General features: G+C 45.7%; 1 protein-coding gene across 1 annotated transcript; it reads right to left on the bottom strand.

Annotated features, from left to right (window-relative positions):
• Nucleotides 1-3,556: 3,556 nt before the first annotated feature.
• Nucleotides 3,557-9,733, bottom strand: LOC149453270 (uncharacterized). The gene is made up of 7 exons (XM_089688402.1): nucleotides 9,680-9,733; nucleotides 8,370-8,483; nucleotides 7,726-7,884; nucleotides 7,516-7,639; nucleotides 7,302-7,399; nucleotides 7,135-7,186; nucleotides 3,557-5,760 (listed from the first exon to the last, which is right to left on the bottom strand). Exons 2-7 carry the CDS (start codon nucleotides 8,457-8,459, stop codon nucleotides 4,442-4,444), a joined length of 1,842 nt encoding a protein of 613 aa, XP_089544528.1. The 5' UTR covers nucleotides 8,460-8,483; nucleotides 9,680-9,733; the 3' UTR covers nucleotides 3,557-4,441.
• Between the last annotated feature and the right edge of the window lie 5,532 nt (nucleotides 9,734-15,265).

Genomic DNA, 15,265 nt, shown 5'->3' with positions numbered 1-15,265 from the left:
TACTTTTTTCGTGAATAAGTAGGAGTAGGGGTAGAGCCCCCTTTATACTGGTGTCAGTGGTCTTAAAGTTCTGGTTATACTGGAGGCAGAGGTGGAGAGCCCATGTTACACTGGTTTCAGAAGCTGCGTGACACTGGTGCCAAGAGGGGTAGAATTCGCAATATACTGCTGACAGAGGTAATGTTGGTGGTGTAAGACCTGCGTTACACTAGTAGTAGTGGTGTAGAACCCAAATTAAACTGGTTTCAGTGGTGAAGAGCTTACGTGGTGTCAGAGGCATAGAGACTGCGTTACACTAATGTCAATGCTGTGTAGTCCATGTTACAATGGTGTCAGTGGTAAAGAGTCTGCATTACACTAGTGTCAATGCTTTATAGTCCACGTTACAATGGTGTCAGTGGTGAAGAGCCCAAATCAATGGTTAAAACACCAGATTACGCTGGTGTAAGTGGTTTAGAGCCCAAGTGACAATGGTGTCAGTGGTAAAAAGCCCACATTACACATCCCAGGAGCTATCAACTCTCAAAGGAGCAGAGTGTGGACCTGGTGGCATGTCATCGGGAGGAGGCTACCTAAGCCTGAAAAATCCTGATGACGTCACGGAAAAAGATGGAGGGGGACACGGCCCCTGAGCATTGACTGTGGAGAATTAGATCACAGCAGGACAATGTCGGTCCGCTGGGTGGGCAACTATCTTAAATGAGGACAATCCAGCACCAGGTGAGCAAGTGGTAAAGAGTGAAGTTTAACTTTGACTTCTCTTCAGAATGCCCACACTCTCATTCTTTCTACTTCAAAATTAGAAGAAAAACTATCAAGAACAATGGTAGATTGCTGATCTTTAAATACTTGGATGGCAGCAGGGCTTCAAAGAAATTAGATCATTCGAATCCTTCCGGAGATCAGTGTTTCTCAACCTTTTTCAACACAGAGGAACCCTTGAAATAACTTTCTGGTCTCAGGGAACCCCTGCTAAAAAGAACTATATCTATGGGCAGCACAGTGGCTAAATGGTTAACACTTCCGCCTGGCAGCCCTAGGGTCATTGGTTCAAATCCCACCTGCAGCACCACCTTCCTGGAGTTTGCATGTTCTCCCCGTGGCTGTGAGGGTTTCCTCTGGGTACCCTGGATTCCTCCTACACTCCAAAGGCATGTTGGTAGGTTAATTGGCCCTAGTGTGTATGTAGGCATGTGAGTTAGGGATCTTAGATTGTACTCCTCTTGAGCATTAAGGATTTCCAATATATATGTAAAGTGCTGCATAAATTGATGGCGATATATAAGAACCTGTAATAAAATAAATATCTACCAAAAGATACATTAGTGTGATGGTCAGTGGGAAGAATGTTCCTTACAGTTGTGGTCATTGACCTCCTTACACATAGCTAAAAAGATCAGTGGTGTCAGTGGGAATGTATTGGAAAGGCAGAAATTTCTCATAATGCAAGGACCCCCAGGCAAACTCTGAAGGAACCCTAGTTGAGGAAGAATGATACTTACACTTGTGGTCATTGAGAAGAATCTCAAGATTTAGAGATAGCTAAAAAGATCAATGGTGTCAGTGGCAACTTAACAGAGAGGCAGAAATTTCTCATAACTCAAGGAACCTCTGAAGTCAACATAGGGTTCCATGGAACCCTGTTTGAGGAAGAATGCTCCTTACACTTGTGGTCATTGAGAAGAATCTCAAGATTTAGAGATAGCTAAAAAGACCAATGGTGTCAGTGGCAACTTATCCGAGAGGCAGAAATTTCTCATAACTTAAGGAACCTCCGAAGGAAACCTAGGGTTCCAGTTCCATGGAACCCTGTTTGAGGAAGAATGCTCCATACACTTGTGGTCATCAAGAAGAATCTCAAGATTTAGAGATAGCTAAAAAAACCAATGGTGTCAGTGGCAACTTATCCGAAAGGCAGAAATTTCTCATAACTCAAGGAACCTCCGAAGGAAACCTAGGGTTCCATGGAACCCTGTTTGAGGAAGAATGCTTCTTACTGTCAGGGCTCCGTCCACAGCAGAGGTACTAGGAAAACTGCCACTCCTGCCAGTACCTTGCATGGCTGCAGAAGTGCACGTTGGCAAACATCTATATGCACTGGCGCACGGACGTGAGCCGGAACACGCATGAGCACTGGTGCATAGTTGCACACGCATTTGCTCAGTTTGGCGCCAGATGGCCTTTTTAAGGAGGCCCATCACTCCCTCAAATTGTTGGTTGATCTCTGGCTCCCCAGTACCTTTGTCCATGTTCTCTTGCTGTTGTGATTTTCTGTTACCGATTCGGCTTGCTCTTGGACCTGTCTTCTCTGCCTGACTCCTGACCTGACCCTGGCTTGGCTAACGGATATTCTCCCCCACTCTTCTGTGTTTGACCATTGACTACGTCTGCTCTAATCTCCACCTGGCACTTGACCTTGGCTTTGAACTGACTATCCTGTGGTCCTCTGTTTCCCTGAAGGCTTGAATACCTCTCACAGGTGCCACCTGTCTGCAGACTCCATTTCAGTGCATCTGCCGTGCTCTTGGGTGTACCTCTGACCAGCACTCCTACAGGCAACCTGTACTACTTTGGGCCCGACTCCTGCTGTTCCATATCCAGGGGGGTCTGGAACGTAGCTGCAAGGGAAGCCCTCTCTCCATTGGCCTCTAACACCAGGTACGTGATACTTACACTTGTGGTCACTGAAAAGAAGCTCAAGATTTAGAGATAGCTAAAAAGATCAATGGTGTCAGTGGCAACTTATCCAAGAGGCAGAAATTTCTCATAACTCAAGGAACCTCTGAAGGAAACCTAGGATTCCATGGAACCCTGTTTGAGGATGAATGCTCCTTACACTTGTGGTCATTGAGAAGAATCTCAAGATTTAGAGATAGCTAAAAAGATCAATGGTGTCAGTGGGAACTTATCTGAGAGGCAGAAATTTCGAAGGAAACCTAGGGTTCCGGTTCCGTGGAACCCTGTTTGAGGAAGAATGCTCCTTACACTTGTGGTCATTGAGAAGAATCACCACCTTACCAATAGCTAAAAAGATCAATGGTGTCAGTGGGAACTTATGCGAGAGCCAGAAATTTCTCATAACTCAAGGAACCTCTGAAGGAAACGTAGGGTTCCGTGGAATCCTGCTTGAGGAAGAATGCTCCTTACACTTGTAGTCATTGAGAAGAAGGACCTACTCACTGATAGATGAAATGATGAATGGTGTCAGTGGGAACTTATCTGAGAAGCTGAAATTGCTCATAACTCAAGAAACCTCTGAAGGAAACCTAGGGTTCCATGGAACCCAGTTTGAAGAAGAATGCTCCTTACATTTGTGGTCATTGAGAAGAATGACCTCCTTACCTATAGCTAAAAAGATCAATGGTGTCAGTGGGAACTTATTTGAGAGGCTGAAATTGCTCAAGGAACCCCTAGCAACCTCTGAAGGAACCCATGGCACCCTGGGTAAGAAACCTTGCTCTAAATGCTTCTAACAAGCATCAACGTGTTCTAATGTACATGTCACTATGGGAAGTATTGACATCATATGGAACACTTCATTATTAAAACATCAAACTCTAGAATTTTTTTTTATTATGTTATTAAAAAACAATAGAATCAAGGACTTTGAAGGTGAAACATATCAAACCTCCACCGAGGTGTCCCTAAAATATACTTTGATGCTAAAAAACAGAATAAACTCTCCACCTCTTTAACTAGTAAAATGGCCCCTCTGACCACCATCAAGCTTCAACGGTGTCCTTCTACAGGGAGGTCCATAAATATTTGGACACCGGCACAATTTTAATCCTTTTGGCTCTGTATGCCACCAGAATAAATTAAAACGAAACAATCCAAATGAATGTGAAGTGCAGACTTTTAACCCTTTCTTCAAGGGGTTGGACCTAAATATCTAGTACAAATTTTAGGAACTGCAACCATTTTTATACACAGTCCCTCCATTTTCAGGGGCTCGAATGTAAATATAATCATCAATAAAATTGTCATTTGTAATATTTTGTTGAGAATCCTTTACTGGCAATGACTGCCTGAAGTCTGGAACCCATGGACGTTACCAAAGACTGGGTTTCCTCCTTTCTGACGCTCTGCCTGAAGTCTGGAACCCATGGACATGTCCAAAGATGGGTTTTCCTCCTTTCTGATGCTTTGCCTGAAGTCTGGAACCCATGGACATGATCGAAGACTGGGTTTCCTCCTTTCTGATGCTTTGCCTGAAGTCTGGAACCCATGGACATGATCGAAGACTGGGTTTCCTCCTTTCTGATGCTTTGCCTGAAGTCTGGAACCCATGGACATGATCGAAGACTGGGTTTCCTCCTTTCTGATGCTTTGCCTGAAGTCTGAAGCCCGTCTCACATTCTGAAAAGGAAAAAAGGATGCTTTTCCCGCACAACCTCTCTGGTATGTTAGAAGCTATTCTTTCAGCGTGAAAACATTCTCCTCATACTGAGGACACTCTGCTGTGTGTTTTCTTCAGGTGTACGACAAGGGAAATTTTCTGAGTAAAAGATTTCCCGCACTCCGAACATGAAAACGGACGCTCGCCCCTGTGACTTCTCTGGTGCGTTAACAGGTTTTCTTTCTGAGTGAAACGCTTCCCACACTCTGAACATGAAAAAGGGCGTTCACCCGTGTGGCTTCTCTGATGCGTAAGGAGCTTATCTTTCCGGGTGAAACTTTTCCCGCACTCCAAACATGAAAAAGGACGCTCGCCCGTGTGAACTCTTTGATGAGCATCAAACGCTGTTTTATACGCGAAGGATTTCTCACAGTACGAACATGGATACGGCCGCTCACCCGTGTGTGTTCTCTGGTGAGTGAGAAGGTGCCCTTTGCGAATGAAAGACAGGCCACAAGTTGCACATGAAAAAAGACGCTCCCCCGTATGACTCTTCTGGTGTCTAAGAAGGTCTCCTCTGTAAGCGAAACATTTCACGCACTCTGTGCAAGAAAAAGGACGCTCACCCGTGTGACTTCTCTGGTGCATAGTGAGTAACTTTTTTTGCGTGAAACATTTCCCGCACTCCGAGCATGAATAAGGACGTTCCCCCGTGTGAATCCTCTGGTGTATGACGAATGCTGCTTTCTCAGCAAAAGATTTTTCGCACTGTGAACACTGAAAAGGACGCTCGCCTGTGTGCCCTCTCTGGTGGGTAAGAAGGTACGCTTTGCGGCTGAAAGATTTGCTGCAAATTGAACACGAATAAGGGCGCTCGCCTGTGTGAGTTCTCTGGTGTCTAAGAAGGTCTCCTTTCTGGGTGAAACCTTTCCCACACACAGGACAGGAAAAAGGACGTTCACCCTTGTGGCTTCTCTGGTGTCTAAGGAGGTACGGTTTCGATGTGAAACTTTTCCCGCACTCTGAACATGGAAATGGAACTTCGTGTTTGTTTGTCCTTTGATGTACAGCAAGCGATGACTTTGATATTAGGAATTTATTAGCCTCAGAGGATGTTAACGTTTTATCTTCTCTAAGTGTTTCAGTATCTGAATTACTGGAAGTAATCCCATGGGGTTGGGGCAGATCAGAGGATCTATCCATAATTCTAGGATGAACCTTTCTGGAAACAGAATGTGGCTTATTGGGAGAAGCATGAGAATCAGAGAGATGTGCTGATCTGTTTCCATGGTGAAGTTCTGCATGTACACCTTCAGTGACATGGTATAGTTCTGTAGAATGTTGCATTATGACGTCATCTTCTTTACAATCTGGAGAGAACATCAAATATTTGTCTGAAGTATTCTGGTCAATATGTTCTTCTGTCGGAAAGAAATATTTTATCATCATTAAAAGCGTGTTAATATTTACTGTTCAGTCAGAAATCATTTATGCAGGCTTATTATTGAAGAGTTTCACAAGCTCTGACATGAAACTGAGAACAACCAGGTATCCAGAATCTCCTCCTCATTTGTTGGGAACATGATGTTATATTGAGGAATGGAGATGGACCTTTCATATGGTGTCCAGTATCTCCTCATTTGTTGGGAACATGACGTTATACTGAGGAATGGAGATGGACCTTTCATATGGTGTCCAGTATCTCCTCCTCATTTGTTGGGAACATGACGTTATATTGAGGAATGGAGATGGACCTTCCATATGGTGTCCAGTATCTCCTCCTCATTTGTTGGGAACATGACGTTATATTGAGGGATGGAAATGGACCTTTCATATGGTGTCCAGTATCTCCTCATTTGTTGGGAACATGACGGTATATTGAGGAATGGAGATGGACCTTCCATATGGTGTCCAGTATCTCCTCATTTGTTGGGAACATGACGGTATATGGAGGAATGGAGATGGACCTTTCATATGGTGTCCAGTATCTCCTCCTCATTTGTTGGGGACATGACGTTATATTGTGGAATGGAGATGGACCTTTCATATGGTGTCCAGTATCTCCTCCTCATTTGTTGGGAACATGACGTTATATTGAGGAATGGAGATGGAGCTTTCATATGGTGTACAGTATCTCCTCATTTGTTGGGAACATGACGTTATATTGAGGAATGGAGATGGACCTTTCATATGATGTCCAGTATCTCCTCATTTGTTGGGAACATGACGTTATATTGAGGAATGGAGATGGACCTTTCATATGGTGTCCAGTATCTCCTCCTCATTTGTTGGGAACATGACATTATATTGAGGAATGGAGATGGACCTTTCATATGGTGTCCAGTATCTCCTCCTCATGCTGCATGAAGACCACACAGATTGTGCAGAATTTTATAAACTAATGACTTTATGATAAAAAAGGACGAAAAATGAACCAACCAAATAACAATATGTAGACTGCATGACTAGTTTTTTTTCTGTAGGTTATCCTAAGTGCTCTAGAACAGCTAAAGAAAATGTGACCCCTTCAGCTTACATTAGATAAGAAAAAATTAAACCAGCTTGTCAAATTTCCTGGTCCACCATTCATAATATAGTCTGAACATGAGATGATGAAGATGTAAAGGTCCGCTTATTTTTGGTTGATTTGGTCAAACAACATACCTTATACTACAGTGAAATGAAAATGGCAACTCTTTCTGCTTTTATTGGTTATTACTACATTACATATGCCAATAATTTAGCAACATTTTCCCTTTTTTTAAATTATAGTTCCAACCACCTCTGCAGATTACCTCTTATCTGTTCTTCTTTAACTTCAATTTTCATGTCAATTGGTTGATCACCCTAAAATCACAAAATAATATGAAACATGTTTAAATTGTGAAAGTCAGTAACCCAGGAATACAATCTCACACAGATTAGAATTTCATTCAAATTCCAGTTGCTCAGTTCCACCTACCTGATGATGGTGAGGGATGGTGTGATCTTCCTGTGTGGAATCCCGGGAATGTAGAGAACAGGGACATCTCTCTGGTAGGTTTCCATTACTGGATCCATCTGTAGGAAACACACACACTGACTGAATCCATTGTTTCTATGTGTTTATCAGATGATGGGGGATCTAGGTGGACCCTCCGTACTGCTCTCTCCTTTACAATAAAGTCTCCTCTTACCTGGTGATGTGAGGGGCGGCTGATTGTCCATCATGATGTCCTTGTAGAGGTCCTTGTGTCCTTCTAAATACTCCCACTCCTCCATGGAGAAATAGACAGTGACATCCTGACACCTTATAGGAACCTGACACACACAATGATACAGTCACCATCCAGACACATCCCTTGTCTGTTACTGGAGAATGTCCCAGAATTCCCGGCACCGCTCACCTCTCCTGTCAGCAACTCCATCATCTTCTGGGTGACTTCTAGAATCTTCTTTTCTTTTGTCAGGCACTGAGGTGGAGGCACTGTGATGGGTAATACCCAATGATGACAGGTCTTGGGTGTTAATGGGTCATCAGATAGTTTCTTCACAATTTTACAATCCTAAGTAGATGGAGAAAATATTCACTAAAGACCTCCCAGAATCCTCCTCACCTCTCCGGTCAGGTCTGTGTTTTATTAATAGAGATAAGAGTGATGTCATGTGACCTCCCAGAATCCTCCTCACCTCTCTGGTCAGGTCTGTTTTATTAATAGAGATGAGAGTGATATCATATGACCTCCCAGAATCCTCCTCACCTCTCCGGTCAGGTCCGTTTTATTAATAGAGATAAGTGTGATGTCATGTGACCTCCCAGAATCCTCCTCACCTCTCTGGTCAGGTCCGTGTTTTATTAATAGAGATAGGAGTGATGTCATGTGACCTCCCAGAATCCTCCCCACCTCTCCGGTCAGGTCTGCGTTTTATTAATAGAGATGAGAGTGATGTCATATGATTTCCCAGAATCCTCCTCACCTCTCCAGTCAGGTCTGTGTTTTATTAATAGAGATAAGAGTGACGTCATGTGACCTCCCAGAATCCTCCTCACCTCTCCGGTCAGCAGGTAGATGATCTCCAGGGTGAGGTCCAATATCCTCTGAGTCAAGTTTTCCTCGTCCATCTTCATCGAGGTGGTCATGTGATCTATACAGGACTCTCCTCTCTGTAGGACGGGTAATATTTTGAGAATTATTTGAACTCTAGGGCTCCGGACTATACAGCCCACATCAGTTATCCATTGTTATTGGTTTACTATTACTGATTGCTAGGTGCATGACTGTCATGGATCCCCATGTCCAATTAAGCCGTGATTGTATTACCATGGGGAAGGATTACAGTCGGAGTGCCTCTAGTTGGACATTACTATATATACTTTCAATTAATATCCACTTCACCTCCTCCCAATTTTTTGCTACTCATCACTAAGCAACTGGCAATTGTTCGTTCATGCAACGCTGTACCCAAATAAAATTTTAATCATTTTTTTTTCATGCAAATAGAGCTTTCTTTTGGTGTTATTTGATCAGCGCTGGGTTTTATTTACGGAGGGAGAGGAAAGACGCAACTACAGAGGAAGAGGAAGGACGCAACGCCGGAGGAAGAGGAAAGACGCGGCGACGGAGGAAGAGGACGGACGCGACGACGGAAGAAGAGGAAAGACGCGACGACGGAGGAAGAGGACGGACGCGACGACGGAGGAAGAGGAAAGACACGAGGACGGAAAAAGAAGACGGACGCGACGACGGAGGAAGAGGACGGACGTGATTACGGAGGGAGAGACGCGACTATGGAGGGAGAGGACGGACACGACTATGGAAGGAGAAGACGGACGCAAGGACGGACGCAACGACGGAAAAAGAGGATGGACGGACGCAACGACGGAAAAAGAGGACGGACGCGACAGCGGAAAAAGAGTACGGACGCAACGACGGAAAAAGAGGACGGATGTTGTGACGGAAAAAGAGGACAGATGCGACGATGGAGGAAGAGGATGGATTAGACAATGGAAGAAGAGGAAGGACGCGACGTCGGAGGAAGAGGACAGATGCCACTACGGAGGAAGATGAAAGACACGACGACAGAGGAAGAAGAAAAACACGACGATGGAGGAAGAGGAAAAACAAGACTATGGAGGAAAGGCATGGACACGACGATGGAGGAAGAGGACGGGCATCATGATGGAGGAAGAGGACAGGCATGACGATGTAGAGGACAGACATGATGATGGAGGAAGAGGACGGACGTGACTACAGAGGAAGAGGATGGACATGACGATGAAGGAAGAGGATGGCCATGATGATGGAGGACGGACATGATGGGGGGGTTACTGGGTGTAAATATAAAATAAGATCTTATTACCTCCTCTGCTGCCAGTTCCAGCAATGTCTCCCCTCTACTTCCTCCACACTCACCTCTGACCCAGAACTTCCTATTTATAGCTGACATCACTTCCTGTCTGTGTAGACCATTCAGTACAGAAGAGAGCACCACCATGTGAAAAAAGGAATTGCAGTTTTCATTCTCTAGAGCCATGTAACTCCACCTTCTTTTCAGCCAACACCCTTTAACCTTCCATACAATCTCGAGGCGCCTCATTCTAAAATGTAAAGTAAATTAAACAGTTCTACATAAAGCGGCAACATCCACACAAGGACACCCAACCTTAGAAGTGGTCCTTTCTCTCCAAGCCGTTGCACACCGATCCCGACATGTATTCCAACGTTCCTCTTCTCCCGCACTCAGCGACCCCAGTGCTGATGGAGAGGATTCAGGCAACTGATGTCCTCCTTATCAACCAATCACATCATCGTTGGTTAGGATGCCAGCGTCTGACCCCCGCAGTGCCCAAAGTTGTAATGCCACACAATTCAAACTTGTGGCTTGTGTAACAAAAATAGTAGGCTTGGTCCACTGGCTGTCATGTTTACAATTTTTGGGGAAATTGGGGCAAATTTTAGGCATTTTTCCAAGGCACCCCTTAAGAACCCAGAAAGCACACCTGAAGAACCCAGAAGGCACCCCTGAAGAACCCAGAAGGCACACCTGAAGAACCCAGATGGCACCCCTGAAGAACCCAGTAGGCACCCTCGTTGGAAAAGACTGCTATTGTTTTATACAAAGAAGCTTCTGAAGTATGTAGAGGACATGCATTGTCCTAGTGACCACCATGTCCTAGTGACCGCCATGAAATAACAAGACCACCCAAAAAACTGGTCTACATTTGGTGGATGCTGGAGAGTAACACCCCCTTACAGCTTCTTATGTATCTCAGACACTCTGTTGGCAAAGTCTTGGCCCTAAGTTCCCGAGTCTACTCCACCAGTGAGCCCATTATGAGGGGCTTCCTCCATCCCATCCTCCTTCATTCCATGTCTCACAGCCTCATTCCCATCCTCCTTCATTCAACGTCTCACTGCCTTACTCCCATCCTCCTTCATTCCATTGCTCAGCCTTACTCCCATCCTCCTTCATTCAACGTCTTACAGCATCACTCCCATCCTGCTTCATTCCATGAAGGCTCACCCTCACTCCCATCCTCCTTCATTCGACGTCTCACAGCCTCACTCCCATCCTCCTTCATTCCACGTCTCACAGCCTCACTCCCATCCTCCTTTATTCCACTTCTCACAGCCTCACTCCCATCCTCCTTTGTTCCACGTCTCAGAGCCTCACTCCCATCCTCCTTCGTTCCACGTCTCACAGCCTCACTCCCATCCCCCTTCGTTCCACTTCTCACAGCCTCACTCCCATCCTCCTTCCTTCCACGTCTCACAGCCTCACTCCCATCCTCCTTCGTTCCACATCTCACAGCCTCACTCCCATCCTCCTTCGTTCCACGTCTCACAGCCTCACTCCCATCCTCCTTCGTTCCACGTCTCACAGCCTCACTCCCATCCTCCTTCATTCCACGTTTCACAGCCTCACTCCCATCCTCCTTCGTTCAACATCTCACAGCCTCACTCCCATCCTCCTTCATACAACGTTTCACAGCCTCTCTTCCATCTTCCTTCATTCCACGTCTCACAGCCTCACTCCCATCCTCCTTCGTTCCACGTCTCACAGCCTCACTCCCGTCCTCCTTCGTTCCACGTCTCACAGCCTCACTCCCGTCCTCCTTCGTTCCACGTTTCACAGCCTCACTCCCATCCTCCTTCATTCAACATCTCACAGCCTCACTCCCATCCTCCTTCATTCAACGTTTCACAGCCTCTCTTCCATCCTCCTTCATTCCACGTCTCACAGCCTCACTCCCATCCTCCTTCATTCAACATCTCACAGCCTCACTCCCATCCTCCTTCATTCAACGTTTCACAGCCTCTCTTCCATCCTCCTTCATTCCACGTCTCACAGCCTCACTCCCATCCTCCTTCATTCAACGTCTCACAGACTCACTCCCATCCTCCTTTATTCCACTTCTCACAGCCTCACTCCCATCCTCCTTCATTCGACGTCTCGCAGCCTCACTCCCATCTTCCTTCATTTCATGTCTCACAGCCTCACTCCCATCCTCCTTCATTCCACGTCTCACAGCCTCACTCCCATCCTCCTTCATTCAACGTCTCACAGCCTCACTCCCATCCTCCTTCATTCAACATCTCACAGCCTCACTCCCGTCCTCCTTCATTCTATGTCTCACAGCCTCACTCCCATCCTCCTTCTGTACCTGTCTTTTGGTTATACTTCCATCTTTGTTCATACCATGTCTTTCAGTCACATTCCCATCTCCCCTTCCACATCCCTCAGTCACTTTCCCATCTCCCCTTCTACGTCCCTCAGTCACATTCCCATCTCCCCTTCTACGTCCTTCAGTCACATTCCCAATCTGTTTCCTTCCATGTCTCTCAGTAACATACCCATCCTTCTTCCTTCTATATCTCTCAGTCACATTCCCATCCTTCTTCCCTCTTTCCCTCTCAGTCACATTCCCATCCTTCTTCCCTCTATCCCTCTCACTCACTTTCCCATCCTTCTTCCCTCTATGTCTCTAAGTCACATTCCCATCCTTTTTCCCTTTATGTCTCTCAGTCACATTCCCATCCTTCTTCCCTCTATGTCTCTCAGTCACATTCCCATCCTTCTTCCCTCTATGTCTCTCAGTCACATTCCTATCCTGCTTCCCTCTGTGTATCTCAGCCATCCTCCTATCCTACTTCCTTCCAGGTCAGAATTTGGCATAGACAACATGAAAGCATGGATCCATCCTGCCTTGTATCAATGGTTCAGGCTGGTGGTGGTGGTGTCATGGTGTGGTGGATCCATCCTGCCTTGTATCAATGGTTCACGCTGGTGGTGGTGGTGTCATGGTGTGGTGGATCCATCCTGCCTTGTATCAATGGTTCAGGCTGGTGGGGTGGTGTCATGGTGTGGTGGATTCATCCTGCCTTGTATCCATGGTTCAGGCTGGTGGTGGTGGTGTCATGGTGTGGTGGACCCATCCTGCCTTGTATCAACGGTTCAGGCTGGTGGTGTTGGTGTCATGGTGTGGTGAATCCATCCTGCCTTGTATCAATGGTTCAGGCTGGTGATGGTGGTGGTGTCATGGTGTGGTGGACCCATCCTGCCTTGTATCAACGGTTCAGGCTGGTGGTGGTGGTGGTGTTGTGGATCCATCCTGCCTTGTATCAATGGTTCAGGCTGGTGGGGTGGTGTCATGGTGTGGTGGATTCATCCTGCCTTGTATCAATGGTTCAGGATGGTGGTGTTGGTGTCATGGTGTGGTGAATCCATCCTGCCTTGTATCAATGGTTCAGGCTGGCGATGATGGTGGTGTCCTGGTGTGGTGGATCCATCCTGCCTTGTATCCACGGTTCAGGCTGGTGGTGTTATGGTGTGGTGGATCCATCCTGCCTTGTATCAACGGTTCAGGCTGGTGGTGGTGGTGTCATGGTGTGGCGGATCCATCCTGCCTTGTATCCACGGTTCAGGCTGGTGGTGGTGGTGTCATGGTGTGGTGGATCCATCTTGCCTTGTATCCACGGTTCAGGCTGGTGGTGGTGGTGTCATGGATCCATCCTGCCTTGTATCAATGGTTCAGGCTGGTGGGGTGGTGTCATGGTGTGGTGAATTCATCCTGCTTTGTATCCACGGTTCAGGCTGGTGGTGGTGGTGTCATGGTGTGGGGGAGATTTTCTTGGCACTAGCAAGGTGGACCTAATAAAGTGGCCTGTGAGTGTAAATGACAGCTTTTTCCTTCTGCTGTCAATACTTAAGGAAGCAGTGGGTGCCGGTAGCAACCTGTGACATCATCGGCCTCATTCATTTACTGACACATGATTACAGTGAAGCACACAGACCCCGCCCCCTAGTAAAACTCTCCCAGCACACAGTTAACCCTTTGATCGCCCCTCACGTTAACCCCTTCCTGCCCAGTGCCATGAGCATAGTGTCAGTGCTTTTTTTTTTTTTCTAGCACTGACCACTGTATTGGTGTCACTGGGATGTCAGTGACACCACGTTAGTTCCCCCCAGTGTCAGAATGTCCGCCGCACTCCCACTAAAAGTAGTAGAAAAAAAAAATCCCAGTATCGATACCGCCATTTGTAGACGCTATAACTTTCACGTAAACCAATGAATTTACACGTATCGGGATTTTTTTTTTCAACGAAGACACGGAGCGGAATACATTTTGGCTGAAATTTATGATGACATTTGATTTTTAAAATATTTTTACTGGACATGTTTAATAGCAAAAAGTACAAAATATTTTTTTTTCTCAAAATTATCAGTCTCTTTTTTGCTTATAGCACCAAAAATGTTAAAACGCAGAGGGGATCCAATACCACCGAAAGAAAGTTCAATTCTTGGGGGAAAAAAGGATGTCAATTTAATTTGGGAGCGGCGCCGCATGACCGCGCAATTGTCAGTGAAAGTAACGCAGCGCCGAAACGCAAAAAATGGCCCGGTCAGGAAGAGGGGGGGGGGAATTCTTTGGAGGGAGAGGGGTTAAAAAGAACATTCGGGGTTCCCCTCATTTGTCATATCAGGCCCTAGTCTGGTGTGACTTTGAAGGAGGCCCCCCCAACGCAAAAATCAGAAGAAAGTACATGGGAATCACCCTCAAAAATCCACACCAGATCCTTGTCTGAGCATGCAGCATGGTGGGCCACAAAAATGAAAGTGAAACTATCGAGAACATCGGCAACATGCTTGGATAGTAGAAGGGCTTCAAAGTGATGAAAAAGGTGCAAATTATTCCGTAGATCGGTCCAAATGCTTTGTGCTATTTCTAACACGCATCATCTTGTTCTAATGTACACGTCAATACGAGAAGTTTTCACCTGCCTCTGGAATGATTCATTATTAACCATTTGCCGCCCGGCCAATGGCTGTTTGGCGGTGGCAAAAGTGCTTCTGCATTCCGGGTGCACGCCCTTTGGCTTGCTCCCGCACATGCTCAGTTCGCGTAACTGCAGAGCGGCGCAGCAGCGCGATCTGTCACCGGCCGTGTACCTCAGACACGGCCGATGACAGATCCGAGTACCGCCTCCCGTTGCTGGTACCATGTGACCTGCTGTGACCAATCACAGCAGGTCACATGACAGTTGTATACAATGGATGGCTTCATTCATGACATCCATTGTATACTAGTGCCTAGCTGTGAATGGTCACAGCAGGTCACATGCACGTCATGTGATTAGCTGTGACCAAATCACAGCTAAGCACAAAAAAAAAAAATAACTGAATGAATCGATTTCATTCTGGTAAATGCTTGCTTATAGCAAAGTAATTCTTTGCTATAAGCAAATTGTGTAAAAAAAAAAAAATTAAAAAAATACTGATCACTTCCCCAAAGTAGTACAATGTTACTATGGTAACATTGTACTACTTTGGTCATAGTAAAATATGAAAAAAAATCTTAAAAAAAAAAAAAAAATGTAATAAAAAATTAAAAATAATAATAAAAAAAAAAATATATATATATATATTTTTTTTTCCATACTGTCA

The sequence above is a fragment of the Staurois parvus genome, unplaced genomic scaffold (genome assembly GCF_062004578.1).
Source record: "Staurois parvus isolate SC_StPar_1 unplaced genomic scaffold, SC_StPar_1.0 ptg000449l, whole genome shotgun sequence".
NCBI classification, from domain to species: domain Eukaryota; kingdom Metazoa; phylum Chordata; class Amphibia; order Anura; family Ranidae; genus Staurois; species Staurois parvus.
The sequence above is the reverse complement of the archived record's forward strand: the minus strand, read 5'-3'. Positions and strand labels throughout refer to the sequence as shown.